The sequence below is a fragment of the Rhizoctonia solani genome, chromosome 1 (genome assembly GCF_016906535.1).
Source record: "Rhizoctonia solani chromosome 1, complete sequence".
Classification (NCBI taxonomy): Eukaryota; Fungi; Basidiomycota; class Agaricomycetes; order Cantharellales; family Ceratobasidiaceae; genus Rhizoctonia; species Rhizoctonia solani.
In genome coordinates this window covers 1,313,904-1,333,244 of record NC_057370.1, presented here as the reverse complement: position 1 = coordinate 1,333,244, position 19,341 = coordinate 1,313,904, and the positions used below count along the sequence as shown (strand labels likewise).

General features: G+C 49.9%; 7 protein-coding genes across 7 annotated transcripts; 4 read left to right on the top strand and 3 right to left on the bottom strand.

The window, feature by feature from the left end:
* Window positions 1-453: 453 nt before the first annotated feature.
* Window positions 454-6,150, top strand: RhiXN_03921 (uncharacterized protein; the record flags this gene model as incomplete). Its single annotated transcript, XM_043323738.1, has 10 exons — window positions 454-630; window positions 683-875; window positions 927-1,149; window positions 1,203-1,577; window positions 1,630-3,272; window positions 3,340-4,033; window positions 4,081-4,181; window positions 4,232-4,270; window positions 4,314-5,664; window positions 5,715-6,150. The coding sequence occupies 10 exons, from the start codon at window positions 454-456 to the stop codon at window positions 6,148-6,150; spliced, it is 5,232 nt and encodes a 1,743-aa protein (XP_043176157.1).
* Window positions 6,151-6,386: 236 nt separating this feature from the next.
* RhiXN_03920 (eukaryotic translation initiation factor 1A,X-chromosomal) lies at window positions 6,387-7,066 on the bottom strand (the record flags this gene model as incomplete). The annotated part of the gene is made up of 3 exons (XM_043323737.1): window positions 6,387-6,522; window positions 6,583-6,697; window positions 6,751-7,066. 3 exons carry the CDS (start codon window positions 7,064-7,066, stop codon window positions 6,387-6,389), a joined length of 567 nt encoding a protein of 188 aa, XP_043176156.1.
* Window positions 7,067-7,162: 96 nt separating this feature from the next.
* On the bottom strand, window positions 7,163-8,115 carry RhiXN_03919 (uncharacterized protein; the record flags this gene model as incomplete). Its single annotated transcript, XM_043323736.1, has 7 exons — window positions 7,163-7,269; window positions 7,326-7,413; window positions 7,461-7,539; window positions 7,594-7,679; window positions 7,729-7,768; window positions 7,815-8,010; window positions 8,064-8,115. The coding sequence occupies 7 exons, from the start codon at window positions 8,113-8,115 to the stop codon at window positions 7,163-7,165; spliced, it is 648 nt and encodes a 215-aa protein (XP_043176155.1).
* Window positions 8,116-8,410: 295 nt separating this feature from the next.
* On the top strand, window positions 8,411-9,339 carry RhiXN_03918 (BRCA1 carboxy-terminus (BRCT) domain protein; the record flags this gene model as incomplete). Its single annotated transcript, XM_043323735.1, has 5 exons — window positions 8,411-8,553; window positions 8,611-8,735; window positions 8,789-9,017; window positions 9,071-9,207; window positions 9,266-9,339. 5 exons carry the CDS (start codon window positions 8,411-8,413, stop codon window positions 9,337-9,339), a joined length of 708 nt encoding a protein of 235 aa, XP_043176154.1.
* Window positions 9,340-9,783: 444 nt separating this feature from the next.
* Window positions 9,784-14,798, top strand: RhiXN_03917 (cellular morphogenesis-like protein; the record flags this gene model as incomplete). The annotated part of the gene is made up of 18 exons (XM_043323734.1): window positions 9,784-10,123; window positions 10,177-10,251; window positions 10,313-10,452; window positions 10,506-10,595; window positions 10,669-10,864; window positions 10,925-11,015; window positions 11,066-11,222; window positions 11,740-11,910; window positions 11,987-12,139; window positions 12,191-12,333; window positions 12,382-12,534; window positions 12,585-13,206; window positions 13,271-13,489; window positions 13,529-13,600; window positions 13,656-13,908; window positions 13,959-14,230; window positions 14,280-14,556; window positions 14,608-14,798. 18 exons carry the CDS (start codon window positions 9,784-9,786, stop codon window positions 14,796-14,798), a joined length of 3,615 nt encoding a protein of 1,204 aa, XP_043176153.1.
* A 413-nt stretch (window positions 14,799-15,211) lies between these two features.
* RhiXN_03916 (vacuolar protein sorting-associated protein, Vps52/Sac2 family protein) lies at window positions 15,212-17,240 on the bottom strand (the record flags this gene model as incomplete). Its single annotated transcript, XM_043323733.1, has 10 exons — window positions 15,212-15,310; window positions 15,355-15,481; window positions 15,529-15,608; window positions 15,661-15,924; window positions 15,961-16,308; window positions 16,364-16,510; window positions 16,563-16,649; window positions 16,742-16,802; window positions 16,857-17,059; window positions 17,112-17,240. 10 exons carry the CDS (start codon window positions 17,238-17,240, stop codon window positions 15,212-15,214), a joined length of 1,545 nt encoding a protein of 514 aa, XP_043176152.1.
* Window positions 17,241-17,951: 711 nt separating this feature from the next.
* On the top strand, window positions 17,952-19,229 carry RhiXN_03915 (altered inheritance of mitochondria protein 32; the record flags this gene model as incomplete). Its single annotated transcript, XM_043323732.1, has 5 exons — window positions 17,952-18,185; window positions 18,242-18,641; window positions 18,694-18,750; window positions 18,801-18,998; window positions 19,057-19,229. The coding sequence occupies 5 exons, from the start codon at window positions 17,952-17,954 to the stop codon at window positions 19,227-19,229; spliced, it is 1,062 nt and encodes a 353-aa protein (XP_043176151.1).
* Window positions 19,230-19,341: the final 112 nt, after the last annotated feature.

The window sequence follows — 19,341 nt, the reverse complement described above, 5'->3', positions numbered from 1 at the left end:
ATTGCTCATTATACAAAGCAGGCGCACGAGACACCAGCGGACAAAGATAGTTTCTCGCAACGACATTACATGTAAATGCGTCCGGCGCATAGTACCAGAGACGTTGATATCGGTCATGGGCAAACGATTGGCATGATAAAGGATGCTGGGCGACCATTTATGGAAACAGTTGTCTTGTACAGTAACAATTACCACTTGAATTAACAAACATGAAACTCCTATGTCCTGGTAATGTACAATCAAAAGAATCCAGCAGCACAGCCACGGGCGTATTTCGAAATGCATGCTATTTCTTGTGGTTGTTTGGCGCATGTTGCATGTTTCTGTCACCACGCGGCGTGTGAGGACCACCATCTCCTGCCCACGACTCATTTATGATCCGTCGCTCTTGACTGAGTGGCCACGACTTTGAGTTATTAGTTCTACACTTCGATAGCTCGTCTGATTCATACGATGTCGGCGGACAAGGTGCCTGCGATGTCCACACCTGAGCTTACAACACCCGCAGCTGCTGGCAGCTCCAAACACGAGGAGGATGGAAAAGGGGAAGCAGAGACACTTGCGTCGGAAGAGGTTATTGAACTTCAGGCGTTCATTGAGCGACGAGAATGGATCGAAGACAAGATTCGGGTGCGTCATAGCCGTGATGTCCCATTTGAATACCAGCTGATCAGTATAGCAGTTGTTGGAGAAGATGCCACCAATCGAGGTGTTTGCGGGAATACAAGAGCTACTCGCATCGTCGACTGCCCCCATCACTAGTCTGCCCACACGTGAAGAGCTCGCGAAATGGGTGGCAGAACACGACAGGATCGAGCACGAGGCCGAGCAGTTTGATGCCGGAGACATGAGTAGACTCAAAAAGTTCACAAAAGGTAGAGTTTAATCCACGTTGTTCTCGTGCGCGCTCCTCACGTTGCCTTCAGCCGCGACCCAGCGTAATCTATCCAGGGAGGATACTGATTTGATTGAGGTCACTCTCACCACACTCCTCGCTCTCGACCGCCTGTTGCATCTGCTGCGTGGCAGAGCAGAGAATCTGGAGCTTATGTCTATACGGCTTACGTGGGAGGAGCAGCGCCTGTTGGCGTGGAATGAACATCAGTCAATACTTGCTGATCTACGCGCCTTTATAACAAATAAGGCTCGGTAAGTTTCAGCTGCTGAAACAGGTCACATAGTTAATCATTTCGTCCTGTTAGATGGTCTACAGCATCTCTCGAACAAACACCTCAACCCTCGGCCTCAGCCTCCGCCATTGACCGCCGACTATCATCGGCATCTAATGCATCTGGTCCACCCGGAGATCTCACCACGCGAAGCTCACTTTCTCGCGGTAGCCGGTACATGCTCGGCGAAACACTCTCGCTCGATGCCGCCCAACTTTCGACTCGCTTACTTGGGGTGAACAAATCTGTCGTTGCCAGCGGTAAAACTTTGGACAAGCTTATTGACTCGAGTCATCGCAAGCCCGTGCCAGATGAGATATTGGATGAGCAGGACAAGATTGAAAACGAGAGCGGATCTATGCAAGAAGCTGGCAAGTTTGCGATGGCCATGGTCATGCAGTGGAAAAAGTAAGTCATTTAGGTTGGCTTGGATGTTCGGTCCCTGACTCGACGTATTAAGATCCGACGAGATTTACGGCGAGCTAAAAAAGGACCAGTCTGCGGCGGCAACGCTCAAGGAGGAAATAGAGAACGCCAAGCTGCAACACCCTAGCCAAAAGCTGAACGAGTCATTCAGTGCAAGGTCCTCTGCGCTGACTTCTCGACTGGCTCTTGTCGGCGACCCTGCGACTTCGCGCTCCTTCCCTCGACCGACCCACCCGCTCTTCCCCGACCAGAATGCATCCAACATGGCCCTTACCAAGCTCCTCTCGAGGGAGCTGGCGATCACATCCAAAGCCATTCGTGAAGCCGCTGGAAGTGCCGCACAATATCAGACAATGGTTCAGAACATAACAGAAGTCGAGGGCTTGCGCGACAAGATGGTCGCGCTGGTCAAGCAATTGGAGGCTATCACTAAACATTATACTACCGGGATCCCCTCGCAAGACGGGGACGGGTCCATTCCAAACGTCGAAGACGCCTCTTGCCTCAACCCTACTCGTCACGGTGCATTCCTCGCTTTATTACCCGCTACTCTCAAAGAACACGATATTGCCGACCAAGAGGCCAGCCGATCTAAAGCACAATGTAAAACGCATTTACTCAAAGTTGGCGCAGCCGGTATCGATCCAGATCTCAAGTCCGGAGTCTTGGATGCCATGGAACGCCTCGAGAAACAGCAAGAGATCACACAGGTTGCTCGAAAAAACGTCCATGACCGTATCGAGACCATGCGGGAAGCTCGAGCCATCAAGGCCGCTGTTGATGTGGTACAAGAGACGACCATCGGCCTGCGTCGGCAGATTATCCGGTCTCTGCAACACCAGAGGTGGAAGCCTCAGCGCGTTCAGGACGGGAGACCAATGACTCCCGAGAGTCCTCCACCCATTACGGCTCAACCCTTGCTTACACCTTCCGACGCGTACCTGCAGGCCGATGAACTGACCGTCCAGACCTCGTCGACGGTCGAAAAGCCTTTACTGGCTCTTGCTCCGTCCCTTGGCCCTAGCTTGTCATCCGCTCTCGAAGACATGCAGCGATCGCTGACTCATCGGATTCGAGAAGTGCGACGACTGACCGCGCTATGGGAAAGTATCAAGCGACAGACAGCGGCGATGGATGCCGTACGAAGGGAGGCGCACAATCTCGAGGCGGACCTAGCCGATCTACTCTATCAATACGATACGGTCCTCGACCAGTCGACAGACGGTTATAGTGAACATAGCGAGATAGTCGCTCGCGAAGCGTCGTTGAAGACCTTGCAAGATTCGACCAACGAGCGAGCTCAGCAGTTTGTCGGGACTTTGTCGACCCGTGTACCCTTTATTGCCAACTCGGCACACTCGGAGGCCTTTAGCCTGTCTTCTACAAACGACGACCACGATGCCCCTGGTCGGCTTCCGTTTGCTCTTATCAGCTTGGACGATTCGGTCCGTGCGGATGCCAACGCGTACGCGGTTTCGATCTCTGGTAGCTTGGCCCAACTTTCGAAGAAGAGCAATTTCTTGAAGATTGCATTGCTTGCGCAGGGCTTCGAGACGGCAAAGAAGCCTGTTGTGGACGAGCTGGCGGAGACGTCTCAAGTAGTAGCCAGCATTCAGAGCGCCCTCGATCAACTAGAAGGGTCTGAGCACGAGCAGCCCATCCTTAATACACTCTCAAGTTACGAAACCAGATCAATATATTGCTAAGGGACTTTGCACCGAGATTGGTTCTAAGTTCGCGTCAGTTCGCCATGCGCTTGCCAAGATGACTACTGCGCCCGGCGCGAACGATCCGTTTGTCCAAGAGCGATACTTGAATAGTCGGTCCCGGGAAGTCGAGAAGCTGGCTGCTATGATCGAATCGTCTACTCGGGACCTCTCTGCGCTGGCCAACCGAGTCATGTCGATGAAGTTGCTCGAGACTCGGCGTATTGAAGCGGAAGAAGCCAAAGCACTCGCTGACTTGCGGGCCAAAGAAGAAGCGGAAGAACGTGCTCGATTGGAGGCCGAGATTGCTCGATTCGAGGAAGAGGAACGGAAGAGGAAAGAACAAGAGGAGATTCAACGGGCTGAGGCTGAAAAGGCACGATTGGATGCCGAAGAGGCAGCAAGACGAGCGGAGGAAGCTAGACAACTTGAAAAGGAGGCCGAGCAAGCCAGGTTGAAAGCAGAAAGGGAGGCCGAGTTGCTCGAACAACAACGGTTACGGGACGAGGAACGCGCAAAAGTCGAAGCTGAGAAACAACGGCTAGAAGCTGAGGCGCAGGCCCATCGTGAGGCAGAGGCCGCCGCCCGACGCGAACTCGAAGAGAACCGCAGGCGCGAGCAAGAGACGTTGTCCAAGATCGCTGCTGAGCGCGAAGCGCATGAACTGAACAACGCAAGCGCCGCGATACGGAGACAGAGCGACTGGCCGAGGAAGCCAAGCTTCGTGCTGAAGTTGCGCGACAAGAGAGCGAGATTCTACGGCTGGAGGAAGAGATTAGGAAAGACCGGGAGACAAGAAAGTCGATGGATGCTAATGGAGCGGATGAGTTTGGCCCAGCCTCGGCGTTGGTAGTCGTCTCACCGGAAGGAGCGATGGAAGGTAAGAGCCCATTCATAAGTTTATGTCCACCACACCCTGACGCGTTGTAGACTCAGCAGTATTCGGGACCAACGCTCCTCATGCCCTTGGTATGAGCGAAGATATGATCCACTCAAGGCAAAGATTGCCAAGATCAGGTCCGAACTTCGAGACATCGGATTAATGCGTTGGCTAGACCATCAATCAACGCTCCATTCCCGGCCAAAACTGATGTCGACAAGATGCGTGTTCGCTTCCTCCGACTCCAGAAGGAAAGGAGCAAATTACCGGATGGGTCTCCGGACCCATTGCTCAATGCCGAGTTGACTTCACTCAAATTCGAAGTTGACAACTCTGTCATCCTTATGGCGCACCTTACTCGACTGACTGAGTTTGTCAAACGTTTGGCTGTCTGCGATGGTGCCCTCAGCGAGCTTCTGAACCACGTCGATTCCTACCCCGCGCTCCCGGCCATGGAGGATCTCGTACACCACTTTTCCGATCCCAAGGATACTCCCCAGGCTCAAATGACCGCTCGACTGAAATTCACTGAAGATGTTATCGGTAGACTCAAGTCGTGTGCTGAGAGCTTGTCCGAAGATAAACGTGTCGTCGAAGAGTCCAAGCGCATCCATCAAACGTGGGAAGAACTACACGATATGGCTAACGATTGCCTGCTCGAGATGCCATCCCGACCTTCCACTTCCACAAGCATCAACTCCATGTCCGTTTCAAGCGTCAAGAGGCGATCTCTAGTTCCTAGTTCTAGCGGTCCATCTCCTCTTGATCTATCCACGAGGCGAGGACCTTCAACGCCTAGGATGAATCCAAGCGCCTCCTCTAGCCGTGCACCATCGGTATCTTCCAGTGTCCGCCGGCCCTCAAGCCGGATTTCGACCCGCTCCGTATCCGGTCCGATGACCATGTCCACGCCCAAAGCACCCAGTAGCAGGCCAATATCAACACCTGGCACTGGAGGTCTGCGGGTACGAGAACGGACCACGAGCACATCCAGTAATGTGTCTACCGGCATCTTTGGCCCATCATCTCGGCTACTTGCTTCTACATTCTCATCTCGTCAACGGGCCAACAGGTTAGGCGCCAGTCTCTCTACTCCTCCCCCAATGCGTCCGCTATCCCGTGGTCCCTCTTCTTCCCCACCTTCCTACCAGGCACCTATACAAGGAGGTAGCTGGAGTAAAGCCCGCCGCCCATCATATGGGGGTACATTGCCCCGGAATTTCAAGTCGCCCCCTGAGACGCCCGCCCCCAAACCCAGAAGAAAATACGTTCCTAACCCTACCAATAAGCTCGACGTTGCGGTTGGAGCTGTGGTTAACCAACTTCCTGTTGACATCGGTATTGAAGCATCAGAGGATAACTGGAAAGACAAAAGTGGCAAGTACTGGATCGGAGATGATGATCCCAAGCTGTGCTATTGTCGCATCCTCCGATCAGAGACTGTCATGGTACGAGTCGGCGGAGGTTGGGTCGAGCTGTCCAAGTGAGTTCATCTTATTGTGGGCCAAGAGTAGATCCTAACATGGTGATCAGGTTTATCAAGGATCATTTTGCGGATTTGTTCCGTCTCCTGCCAGCAACAGTAACCTCCCCTCCACAAGCTCTCCAGGAAAACGGACCTAAATGGATATCTTCTGGTACCTTACTTGAAGATTCAGACCAGACTCCCACCAGGCGACCTCGATCAGCTATGGCTAAACCAGGAACACCCGAACCAAAGAGAGCGCCATCTCGTGCATCTCCCTCTCCAGGAATCGGCGCTCCTACCTTTAAGACCCCACCGGGTATGGGCCCGAATACAGGAACGGGATCAAGCAATTCTTCGCCTCTGACACCGATTCAGTTCATGCGCCGGGTGGAGGATCAAGGTCCTCGGGCACGACCAACCTCACCACTGAGTCGGACTACAGTTCGTGGGCGCGGCGGTCAGCAAACACTTGGGCCATCAAGGCCATTGGCATGGCGGTGATAGACGTTTTGTGAATAGACGCGACTATATGGTCGCCCTGATACCCTCGTTTGATTTTTGGGAAAATGATCTGCTTTTCACATATTTTGACACACTGTTATTTACTATTGCATGGCTTAAGATGTATTTCATGATGTTCTATTTCTTTCTGGGTATTGCTATCAAGCCCTCTTGCTCACGCTCCGCATGTCCTATACAGTACTATATATTCGCAATCGATCTTCTTTCTTTTATGACTATCTACGATTTGGGTTTTTGAATAAGTCCGGGTCAGATTCATCTGTTTCATCGCCCTCATCGCTGTGCGACGCTTCTAGTTCGTCATCGATAGTTTGTTCTTCGGAATTTTGAGATTCTTCGATTTTTATGGGCCTTTAAGGAAAGCTTGTTGAGAAGAGTTTTCAATAAGGGATCATAGTTGGGGGAACTTACCACTCTCCTCGCTTCTTAAGATCTGCAATGTGGTCTTTTTGCAAGACAAATGTTATTTCTCCTTTGACATTGCTCCCAGTTGATCCATGTGTTGTGTCTACCAAAACATAGCTTCCTAAAGGCAATAACATCAATAGAATGTTCAGTTCGAGTAGCATACAAACTTACCCCGTCGCACCCAAACAATATTTCGAAAACGCTTGGGAAGCTCAGCCAGCCAGGTATTTTCTCCGTCCCATACCTCAAACTGAGAACCTCCACGAGCTACACCAACCCGGCAGACACTGATGCCGTCTTTGATTTCCGGAAGTTCTTGTTCAGCAATTCGGCTTTGACCTCTCCTAGACATTGCAATTTGTACCAGCTGTATATCTGATCTGAGATATTCTCGACGCGTGCACTCAGCGGTTCTAGATGCTTTAACTGTCTTGATTCGGGAGTGGTCGAAGTGAAAGCCAAGACCTGATCCAGCAAATTCGCTCATGGCACGTGGGTGCGTCGTTGAGTGGGATTTTATAATGCTGGAAACAAATAAATCGAGTCTGTACATAGTTGATAGGATATGCACATGCACATTGCTTTATTGTACATCTTTTCGTTCGAGATCCAATAGTCCTTTCATTAATAACTTTAGGCTTAGTACGTTATCAATAGCCTCCGTGATTGAGGTATCCTTGACAGAAACAACTGAAATCCAACTTAGTATACCAGTTGCTTTGTCCAATAAGATGATATGGGCTTACCCGGATACTGCCTAATCTCTACATTCCATGACTGTTCGTTCTCCGGCTCCGGGTCGAGGTCAATGACCTCAGACTCTTTGGATGCTGGCTATGCAGGGCATTAATCGGTATACGCGCTGAGTTCATGCAGCGCACCTTTGGTTGGCGAAACATCTGTATCGTCATATTTCCCTTTGTAAACAAGTACCCTTCTTTGATAAAGTCGGTCTTGATTCTGACAACGGGATGTTTGACCATTCAGGTCACCGTATGAAAATGTCACGCCTACCGGTAACCCAAAGCTGAGGCAAAAGCCATCACATTTCCAGCATTAACGTTCATTGTCGCCACTGGCCTCACGATCGCATCTGGAGACTATCCTAACTCAATGAATTACTGCTATTTAGGCCGAACACAGTCCTACAATTCGTTCTGGCTGGGGTCTGCCATAAGTGAAGAGCATCCTAGATGATATGAGATCGGGAATAACGAGAGCAGCATCCAACGAACATACCATGGATTGGTGGATTTGGTATTATCCCTCCGGCACCGTAGATATAGCGGTCTCCAATGGCAGGCTCTTCGTTGGGTTCAAATATGATGTCTCTAATGTCGAGCTTCTGAGTAGTCTCTGTACTCAACGTGAAGCGATTGATAATAGGGTTTATGGCTTCTTCGTCCCCAGTTATCTCTCCCCACAGAGAGACTACGGTACCACCAGATCAGCAACAAGTCAGATTTCAACCAAGTAGCTAAAACCTTCGTAAGAAAGCGGAGTTTGATTTTGCGTCAAGGATGTTGCTGTGGCCATTGTGTGTTTATACACACGAGAATAACTAGTTCCCAAGAAAGTATGTGCGTCAGAATGAAATGTATCGACTTGAAGGCTCAATTTCGATGGTATATGTGCAGGTACCGTAATCCAGGGTCTTCACGTGATAAAGCGCCAGCCAAATAGACACAAAGGTTGAGATCTCCGATCGAAGTCCCCTGCTTTGGTTCTCTAGTCTAGTCACCGCCCCCTAAGCATACAGCGCAGTCAGCTGTCAATCAACTTACTTGCACAAAGACTCGCTAACCGAAAAAGGACCAAGATTCAGACTATTATGGATAAATACTTAGCGGCGTCTAGACCTTCAGCCTCATCTCAAGCTCCCAAATCCGAACGAACCACCTGCAGCAGTGCACGGCATCATCCATATATTCGTCCTGGCCAAGTGAAGGAGACTTCCAAGATTTTTGAAGCTAGGTTGGCTACCCAAATCTCTCGAAAAACATAGATTAACTGCTGATAAACATATGTTAGAGTACCCAGTAACCCCAACAATACCAAATCCAAGGTTTCAGGCCGAAAGTTGACTCTTGCTCTACTTTCTTCGTTGAAAGCTGAAGACAATCCCATAACACACTCCAAATCTTACTTCACAACAGGTACGTATTGGAGATAACTCCTACATGTTTCAGCTCATAGCGCATTATTGTAGAACATATTGTATCTTGTTCGTCTGGTCACCAAGTGAATGATGCTGGAGGTCGTTCTGGTGCTTACGTGAAAGAGAGAAATGCGAGGATCGAATTGCAAGCTCTGGAGCGTGCCCAAGGTTCTGATATAACAGTCTTCCGAGGACTGGTGATATACATCAATGGTTACTGTCGTGGAACTACAGATACCGAGCTGAAGCGCTTGGTTGTGTCCGGTGGCGGTAAAATATCGTGAGCAATAAAGGTTTACTTGCCCGACTCTTCAGCTCACTGCTTCTTGATAGGCATTCTCATCATGCAGGTGTTACACATATCATAACTTCTATGCAACTTAGTGCAAAAAAGACTGAACAGTTCAAAAATGGGAAACCTCGTAAGCCAGCTCATGTTGTGACTCCAGAATGGATCAAGGATAGCTACGGTCAGTCACTCGGTTGAGCCGTCGGCTCGCGATTAAAGTGGCTAAAATGTGATGTTAGAGCAACGGAAACGCCTCCAAGAGTGGAAATACAATGTCATAGATCTCAAGAACGACACCCATGTCTCTGGATAATCAATATTGCGCCGGAGCCCAAATGGATTACCACGGCAATACTGCTCAGGGCCGACTCATGAGAACTACAAAATGCATACTTCTGTGTGGTACCACACGCATCCGGTATTCTATATTTATTCCTTGCCTGCATCTTTATCGGAATCATTTGTTGTACCTGTATATTGTATGAATATATGCTCTTCTGACTCCGGAAATGCGTCCAAACTCGGCACAGATGCGCCTGGCATCACCGATCTCGTGACTCTCGATCACAGTCTTTTACTTCGCTTGCAGCGTGTTCCCAAGATTCTCTGCATAGCCACTCGGCTTTCGCACTATGACGGGATACTCCACCGCTTTTCTCTTTTTAGAAATCGCTGGCCTGGCAATTACGGAACCGTATGTATGACACAAGGCTAAGGCTATGTTTCATGCCCGTTCTTTCGCTTGGATTCTTACACCATGATGTACCGACCACTGGGTGCCACTGTTGCTGCACTACTTTTACTGTGCCGTGCTGTTGAAGCTGCATCTTTGCCGGAGGCTGAGGTTGCCAATGCCACAGTACTTGCGGGAGCTGGGGACCCAATGCGAGTTATCACCCTTACTGCGCCGGACAACTCGATCGTAGCGAATTTCTTGTCGACTGGCGCCACGCTCAAAAATCTCTGGGTGAAAGACAGACGCGGGAAATTTAGAGATATAGTACTCGGCTACGACAAGAAGAGTTTGTACGCTTCAGATCCATCTCATCCCTTTTTTGGAGGTATCGTTGGTCGGTATGCGAATCGGATTAAGAATGGTGAGTGAAAGGGTGTGGCTACTAGTATTCTAAATCAATTTATCGAATTTTAGGTACATTCTCTATTCCTATCACGAAGAATGCTACTGGACCAGATGTTTATACGATACCTACCAATGAGAACGGAGGTTTGTGTTTTGCTTTGTCTACACCTCCGCAGATACTGAATCAACCTTTTGTCGCGCGTAGGGCTAGATACGCTTCATGGCGGGCTCGTAGGGTACGATCGACGCAATTGGGGCCCAATGAATCTCTCAAAGTCTTCAGTTACATACCATCTTATTGACCCGGATGGCACACAAGGATTCCCTGGAACAGTCCAGGCTCTGGTGGGCATTACCTAAACGCAAGGCTATCTCAAGCTTACCAGAGGTGGCGACAGGTGACTTATACATTGATGAAGCAGGCGAAATGGAAGATTGAAATGTTCGCCAACTCGACAAAGAAGACTCCGATTTTACTTTCTTCCCATGTATACTGGTTCGTGCCTGCTCCATGCCTTTCTAGCACGAGGCACTGATACTCTCTCTCTCTGGGCGCTCCAGGAACCTGGAAGCGTACCAAGAGACCAGTCCTTGGCGGATCACGAGCTCCAAATTGAAGCCAGCCGTGTCATAGCTACGGACGGCATTCTCGTTCCTACAGGAGAATTGACAAACGTCACCGGCACTTACTTTGACTTCCGAAACGAAACAAGGTTAGGAGATGTCATTGATAAAGCAGTGGGTTACTGCGGAACAGGTGCGCCTTGGGGCGATAGGCCAAGAGCAAATACAACGTGTTTACGAATGTCTGAAATAGGTTGCACTGGCTTGGATAATGCATGGATATACGACCGTTCAGCTGAGAAGACACCCGCATTTTCGCTGTACAGCCCTAACTCTGGCATCAAGTAGGTTCAGTTGTGTCCGCTGGGTTCACTGGGAGCTAAGTGATTGTTAGGATGTCCGTCACAACCGACCAGCCAGCGCTTCAAGTATACACATGTAACGGGATAGCTAATAATGGGGATGGAAAGAATGTGACCATACCTCGCAAGAAGGCACACGGGGGTCCGAAGAAATACTACCCAAACCATTCTTGTGCTGTGATTGAGCAGGTAAGTCAAATGGCTATCATGTTTTCAGTCTGGTGTTTGATTGGTGTTTCTGCAACTTTTAGGAGGGTTGGATTGGCGGAATCAATAATCCAGAGTTTGGGCAGGATCAAATATATGGCCCGGATCGAAATTATACTTGGACTGCAACTTATTCGTTCAGTCGATAGTTGAACTAGAAACCATGTAAATTAGTCATAATTACCATACCGGTGACTCACCGTATTCGGAATCGATTTGGACCTGAAGTTCCGTGGTACGGGGCGCTTGTGGACACGTCTCGAGTTGATCGCGGAAGGTGGAGTGGTCAAGGTCCGCCTCGAGTGCTTTCGTCATCGAAGTCGACCCCGTGTTTTATAGGACCACGGTCCATATACTTCCATAATAGTCGCTCGTTTACTTTCTCTTTCGATCCACCATCTGATCCCCAGCCTTTCCTTACTTTTCTTTCACACTGCATTTCCCAGGGAAAATGTCGATGCTTTCGGGATGTATTCCCTCTAAGCCAAACCACCTTAAGCTCGTGCTTGCGTGCTATCCATCGAACCCACTCGCCGCTGCTCCAGAGTTCAAACCAAATGCACAGGAACTCTCCAAGCTATCATACTACGCCACCAACCGTGCTGGGAAGCTGACCAAATTGGCTGATGTATTTGAGAAAAGAGCCACTGATGAAGCCCGACGTGCCGGGGTGGAAATCCCAAATCAAGAGCGCAAGTCCCCAACCATGTTTGATTCAAATAAAGTACTGACATGATCTACTCTAGTTCCTTGCTCATCACCCTCGCCATACTCAAACAGCTGGCCACGATTGCAAACGCGATCTCACCTTGTTGTCAACCGCTCTCATAGCCTCCGTCAAGGCCTCCCTCGTTGCCCTGCCCGATGATCTCGAAGTCGCCGCTCGTGCCGCCAGCGTTGTAAGTTTGGTCCTCGTGTAATGAACACCGTTGATGTTGACTTGGTTCCAGTTCACAGCATGGACGGCCTATACCGATGGAACTCTCATTGGTGTTGATAACGCTTTCACAAACAATTACCTGGCCACGCTGTCTATGTTTGCGAAACTCTGCCAATCAAACGGTATCAACGGGGACTCGGAGAACCGCAACAGGTGAGTTGGACCGATGGCCAAGCGGGATGTCTCTAAGTGTTCATTTAGGACGCGAATCGTCGGCCTCGGCGCTATATCTGGGGCAGTCACGTCTGCAGCCTTGTTCCATTCTCTCTCAGAATTCCAACACCAGGTTGATGCTATCGTTCCGCCCATTCTCTTCAACATTCACTCTCATGAGTTGGAGAGACTCAACGAGGAGTAGGTATTTTCACTAACCGTATCCGACCCTACACTCACCTTGCTTTCAGATGCGAGATCATTGATGCTCCGAACGGTCCATCTTCGCCCTTTTTGACCGAGTTCCAACCTCAGCGACCGCTAGCCAACCGCAAGGCAGCGTCAATTCACGCCCACATTGATGGAGAAAAAGGACCTTCCAAATCCGACGTGCTGGACTTGTCCTTGAGGGACCTCAAGGCGCTATTTTCCCCTTCTAATCCTGCCCAGCTTGGTCACGTCATGCAGGCAATTTTCCATCATGTTGACAATGCACAGCTTTGGCCGAATGTTGAGTGGTGCTGTTGGCTTGTGGACAGGGTCACCGACTGGGCCCAGTTTCCATATCGCTTTGTTATTCCCACTCGGTTAATCGAGCTCCTTGTCAGCGTCCGCGACGAGGCTGTCCCAACGGCTCAACATACGACCCTAGTAGCCACGATTACAACCGTTCTCTCTTCCCCCAAGCACATCATCAACCTTTCCACCGGAGAAGTAGCCGCGAACTTGATTCAAGTTGTTCTACGACGCGCAGCAATTGACCCTATGGATGGCTTACTTCCTGCTTTGGTCACTTGCACTGCTGCGCTGGGAACGCATATATATTACTCGGACCAGATCCAGGACTTGTCGGAGGAAATCATCAATCGTATCGTTAGTGTGCAAGTTCAGGACTTCCTGGCGTGGGCGCCATGGTGCCGATCGAAACCGGTCCGAGGCTATTCGATGCTTGGTGGCCTGTCTTGTTGGCCTAATCAAGGCCACTGAGCTCAACAAGGGTCGTATTACCAGCCATGCTCACAAGGAAGAAGTTGCACCCACTGAGAAGGGCAAATGGCGAGCGTCTGTTGATGGAGCTGCTTCGGATGCAGAAAAACTGGCTGTTATCACTTCTTCGGGCCGGCGTAATCCCATTAGCCCCGAGTCTGGCAGGAAAGTTTGGCCGTGCTAGCTGAATCTTCTTATGGTGTCCGAGCGGATTATGCCCGTACCTTGGAGGCGTACATTCGTACCGAGTTGCCGCCCGAGCCATACGGCGCTCAAGACGGTATTCGAGATGATGAATCTATCAGGCGTGTTCATCCTGGCGCTCTTCATTCAAGAGTGGGCGCCAATCTCAATTCACGGATGCTACCTACCGATTCCTGAACGCATTACACGCATCGGCCTACACGTTGGCAATTTCGGCCGCACTTGGGCTCTCGACCGACCCGTTGGCCGGTGCCTCTCAGGCTTCATCATCGCAGGCGTTAGCGCCTACTCCCATCAACATCGTCCCTGCTACCCCCGTGGGGACTCCAAAGCACGAGATCCCACCACCTGTGATATCTGAGGAGGGCAGCAAACGAACACCTAGTCGTGGTCGCACCATTTCGGCGCGCTAGCCCTTTTAGATCCAAATCAAGGTACATCCTCCGGGTACAGGCCACCGTCTCCCTCGGATTATGCCCATCTTATTAATGTGCTCTGCGCGATGCATGAACGCCTGCCAGTACGGGGTCTGTTTGCTGGTGTACCCATGTTGTTGGCTCTCGATCAGGCGGCATCCTCCATTGGTGACAATGATGGCAACAACGCCAGAGGCAGGAAACAAGCCGCCAGGGAGGTTATTGCTCAAGCTTGGATTACTATTGGGAAGATGTGGGAATGCCCGGAAGTTGTGAACGCGGCTGAAGCTGTAAGTCTTTATCAGTCTGGATTACATTTACCTAACATGTTGCCGACAGGCACTGACAACCTTGTCGATGTCATCGTACATCCCTGACCTACCTCCACCTCACGAGGATCTCCTTCACCCACCAGAGTTGGCAGTCGAATGGCCAGAGTTGGAGCTACCAAACTTTGGCGAATCATCAAACTCGAACAAACTGTTTGTTGATCCGGAGATTGTGCTTCATGCCTTGGCTGCCAACGAGCGGGTTCAGAATCTCAGCGGACTTCACCAAGAAGAAATCCTTCGTCGTCTTGGGGCAGAATGGACCGTGGAACTTGCACTCAAAAACAGTCAGTACAAGTCTTTTTTTTCAGTTGAGCCTTGATTAACGATTCCTCCAGGTGTCGAGTCTACCCAAGAGATTATCCGTGCCGATGCTACTTCACCATGGATCAAGATATCTCCAGCTTTGATGCACATTGATAACCATTCGCTAGCGAGCGTGTCCCGCACCTCTCGTGATGTGGTGTCTCTGAGCTACGTCAAGCGCTGGGTCAAGGTGCCTCCAACTCCGCGTTTGGAACTTCGGTGAGATCCGTTACGAGTGGTGACCGCGCTCCCTCGGCACGTCTTGCTCCTCCTCATTCGCACGGAACGATCTCTTCGAGGACAAAACCATTGTCAGCTCCCAACGAAGTTCGGGACGTGTTAGATAGGCTCGGGGTTGGGAGTCCAAAAGCAGCTGGGGGTGCAAGTTCGTTGAGAGCGTCCTTCCCCACGATAAACAAGGAACCTACTCCTGGGTATGTTGATGTCCAAGAGCTCATAATTACAAGACTGACCCCAACATATTCATACAGCGCATCTACATAGATACTTCAAAATTGTTTCGATACCCGTGTTCTCGCTTTGTTTTTTTTTCTTGGATTAGTTTTCAGCCGGCTTAGTAGCATTCTATTACACGCAGTTTGTACAGATATTCCTCTTATATTCGCATCGAACAATTCATCTTCTTGTCGCACCGATTCTCCTGCGTGCTTCTTCCTCCAGCTCACGCCAGTGCGAGGCTTCGCTTTGCGCTCGCGGGTGCACAACATTGCCAGCCTAAATAAGGATTAAGTAAGGGATGAGAATATGGACAGTATTACCACACTCAAACGAGATAAAAGGAGCTCGTATGTGGTGGAAAGATATGTCGAACTTTGGGCTGAATCTTTTATTTTTTTAGATTGGTTGATGATGAGTTTAGCCAATTCTTGTCGAAGTCGCAACACACTAGAATCGATGAGAGCATATCTATACCATGGGGGGCTAATGCTTACTTGGAAAACAGCATCGTCTCATCGCCCTCTGACGACAGCCTCACGCATGCGATGAATAAACTGGCGTAGCGATTTATGATCTGCATAAACCTCTGAGTACAGTATGACTATCGTCCTAGGAAGTATACTCACGACCTGTACCGCCGAATCTTTTATCCCGCTTCGGCTTAAATATCCACCAACCGCGTTTTCTGCAAGTTTTTTCAGGCTGTCCACCTGGACCCCCATATCTTTTTGGAACAACGGCCACATGGCAAGGCGTTGTCCAAGGAGGAACGTCTCGAGCGGGCCGCAACCGCGCCTTTCGGCTTCAAGGTATACGTTCTCGTTGAGTCTAATCATCGTTAAGAGTGGGATGAGGGGAGGTGCCGGTTCTAGTGCTGCTTTGATGAATACCTGTAGTAAACATTTAGTAACAGTCAACCAACGTACACGCTGTTTCCAACCTGGCAGTATTCCAACGCGGGCTCCATAATCTGCTTCCACAACCCGTCTATATATGCACGCTCCTCCTTGGCCGCACTTTCGCTTTTCGTCTTGCAGCGTCACTATCCCAGGAATGCTAAAGCTCGCTGTACGGCTGATAGGGATGGAGTCTCCGCCACTCTCAGATTGTTCCTCTGGGTCTTCGAATATGATTCCCGACACCCGCCTCGTGCTAGGTTTTCTTGGAGGGTTGGGCTCTTGGCGGAAAAAGCTAGATAAGAAAGCGTATTCTGCGGTAGCATTGTCCAATAGTACGAGAAGGAGCGACCGAAAAGCGGCCTCTGGTGGCTCTTTCTGAGGTGCGGTTAGTGAGAGCGAGTCACGGGTATTGAGTATACACGATACATACGTTCTTTGCATCGTCCGCCATGTATGCGAGTGTTACTCCTGGACCTTCTAGGTTGGCATATTGTAGGCGATCAGTTGCTGGTGGTGGATCAGGCGAACCGTCGCTCGGTAAAGTGCCAATCAGAGTGGACTTTTCCACTGTTCGAGCCTGGCAAAGTAATAGGTTAGGGTTGCTACAAACATCACTGGCGGTTAAATACCCTCAAGTATCCCAAGCTACGCGCGTATCTTCGAAATCCAGTCTCGTAGTACAGTCTTGCGGCTGCGATATAGGCATGCTGAAACTCCTGTGTAACAGAAGGTGCATGCCGTTGCAAAAATGCGAATAGCGGACGGTATTTGAGGAACACCGAGGTCTGTAGAACGTGCATATTTGTACTAATGCTTGTTCGGATGGGTTGAAGTAATCCCAAGAAGTAGCCTCGTATTTTCCCAGAGGCCTTAGGACAACTCAGTGCAAATAAAAAAAAAAGATTATTGAAACTGTATCTTACAGCGATGCGCAAGGCTTCCGCAGCCTCTGACAATCCTTTGACGCTCGCACTCTCGACCTAGCTTCCAAAGCAATTAGCTTCTCCTCTAAAGCCGCGATTGCTGGTATCCACGATTCTGATACATTCGTATCGAGGATCGTGGTGGCCAAGTCGGGCGGGACACATAGTTCCTGCAACAGCTGGGACAGAGGTCTCTCGATTTTCTACTAGCAACGCGTCAATGTGCGCCGGCTAGGTATTCGTCGGTTGCCTTACCTGTCGGCTCTTCAACCTCATATCAAAATCGCGACTTCGAGATTGTAGGTCTGTTATTTGACCAGACACAGCTGAAAGATCACTCTGAAACTTGGACAAAAAGCCCTCAAGAGAGTCTAGCAAGTTCATGCTATTCTGTAGTTTTTCAAGGGGGATTAAATGTATTATTCACAGCTACACTACACCACTTGCCTGTACTTGCTGATGCAATTCCACATATTCTTTAGATCGGCTTCTGTCTATTGTAAGGTAAACGTGGCGTCAAGGATCTCGTTTCCAACTGTACCCACAAAACTCGGACAGCTGTGCTTCCTCTGGGGATAATTTAAATGTTTCCGTAGGGTTTGAGGACGTCATGGCTATTGGGCGGTGTAATAACAAGAGTCATGGCAGTGTGTCATAGGGTGAGGCCTGTGGTGACTTACTGATGCAACCGGCGCTATGTTAGTAATCAGCTGACTCGGTGACTAAACTTAGCCACCACAGGCGCTGAGAATTCCTACATAATGAACCTCCCATCAGTACAACACCCAGTTCTCCCCCGGGATCAGGCTTATCTGATTAACCTGTTAAAGTTTATCGCACACTGTCAGCCAGGGATATCTGGCAACTGTACGCGCTTCATTTCAGAAGGCTTGTTTTTCCTGTGCGACTACGAATATCATTCGGCATTTCGGCTAAGCAAGCTTACGTCTCCTCAGTTAACACCGCAGCATACACGGTAATTCTTTGATACGAAACTGAACGGAAAATCCAACCACCAAGGGCGTACAAAATGTCTGAAGTAGTCGATGCGCCAATCCTATCGGTACGATACTCCCCCTTGCACCCCTCCCTACCATGATCAAACACGCGATCCAAAGCACCATGTTCAGCGCACTGAGCCTTGTCCGTTCACCCCCGCAGGTCGAGGAGCTCGGCTCCAAACTTGACTCGGCCGGTGTCCCATACACTCTGGACCCATGCCGAACGTGCGCGGATCCTTGTGACCTCGGACATGAAGAATGGCCAAACCGGTTCGACGTGGACTTGTCTTCAGACATGCTTGGTTCAGTCAAACCTTATGGTAGACAGGTGAGTTGAATAGCCGAGCTACCAAACTCTTTCGTGAAGCACTAATACTTTTCCAGGTCGTCATTTCAACCGGAAAATCCGATTGGGTGCGCGAGGTGACAGAGGAATCCGACTCTCTTGCGGAACACCTCAACAACGTTCACGGTAAACTGGTATCTTCATCGACCGCCCGTCCTTCAAAATCGGAAGGCGCTCCGGCTGGAGTATTCACCGCTTCCGACTCGACGCGGCTGTCTGTGCTTAATGGATCCCACCGCGAAGTTGGGTGCGCCCCTAAAACGCATACAGTGCTTGTGTTCCCGGATTATAAACTTGTCAAGGACGTACCAGCGACGACCGAGGGCGCAAGTGAGCTGTGGAAGGCTGTTCTTGACCCTGCTGTAGGGATAGAAGGAAAACCGAGTGGCGCGGGTATGAAGTCCTGGATCTTGCCCTACTCTGCTGTCATTTTACTTTGTGGGTCTATTTATTTATCTGCCAGTAAATCAGACCCACCGACTTGGAATAGGCTCCCACAAACGACGAGACAACAGATGCCATATCGCTGCTCCCGTCTTGGAAGATGGTATGTTGGTTTCCCAGAAAACTTGGACAGCATACTTAATGGTTCAACAGCCTTTACGACAAGTCTGTCCAACCAAGGCTGGGATGTTCATACACAAATTGACGACCCGGCCGAGCACGGACAACCAGCACTGGAAGACCTACCAGAGCCTCGTGCGGAGAATGCGAAACAACGATTGCAGGCATTACGAAAACCTGAAAGTGACTTTTCTCAGCGCGTTTTAATATTAAGAAACTCGCATATGGGGGGTAAGTTCCGCCCGGTTTGATCTCCCATCTGATAGACTACAACTATATTTGGATCTAGGTCATAAATTTGCGGGAAACGTGATTATTTACTTCCCTTCAGGAAACGGTGTTTGGTACGGTCGCGTCTCGCCGCATGAAGTACAAGCTGTAGTCGAGTCTACGATTCTTGGAGGAAAGTGCTACCCGCACTGCTGCGAGGAGGCACGTTCAAACGAGACGGACATTTGTTGATGGATTGGTAGACTTGTATCCCACTTGTAAATTAGTTATTCAAGACATATCTGCATAGAATGCTATACATAAACGGATAACAAGATGCTTGGCTAAAGTTCACCAAAACAGC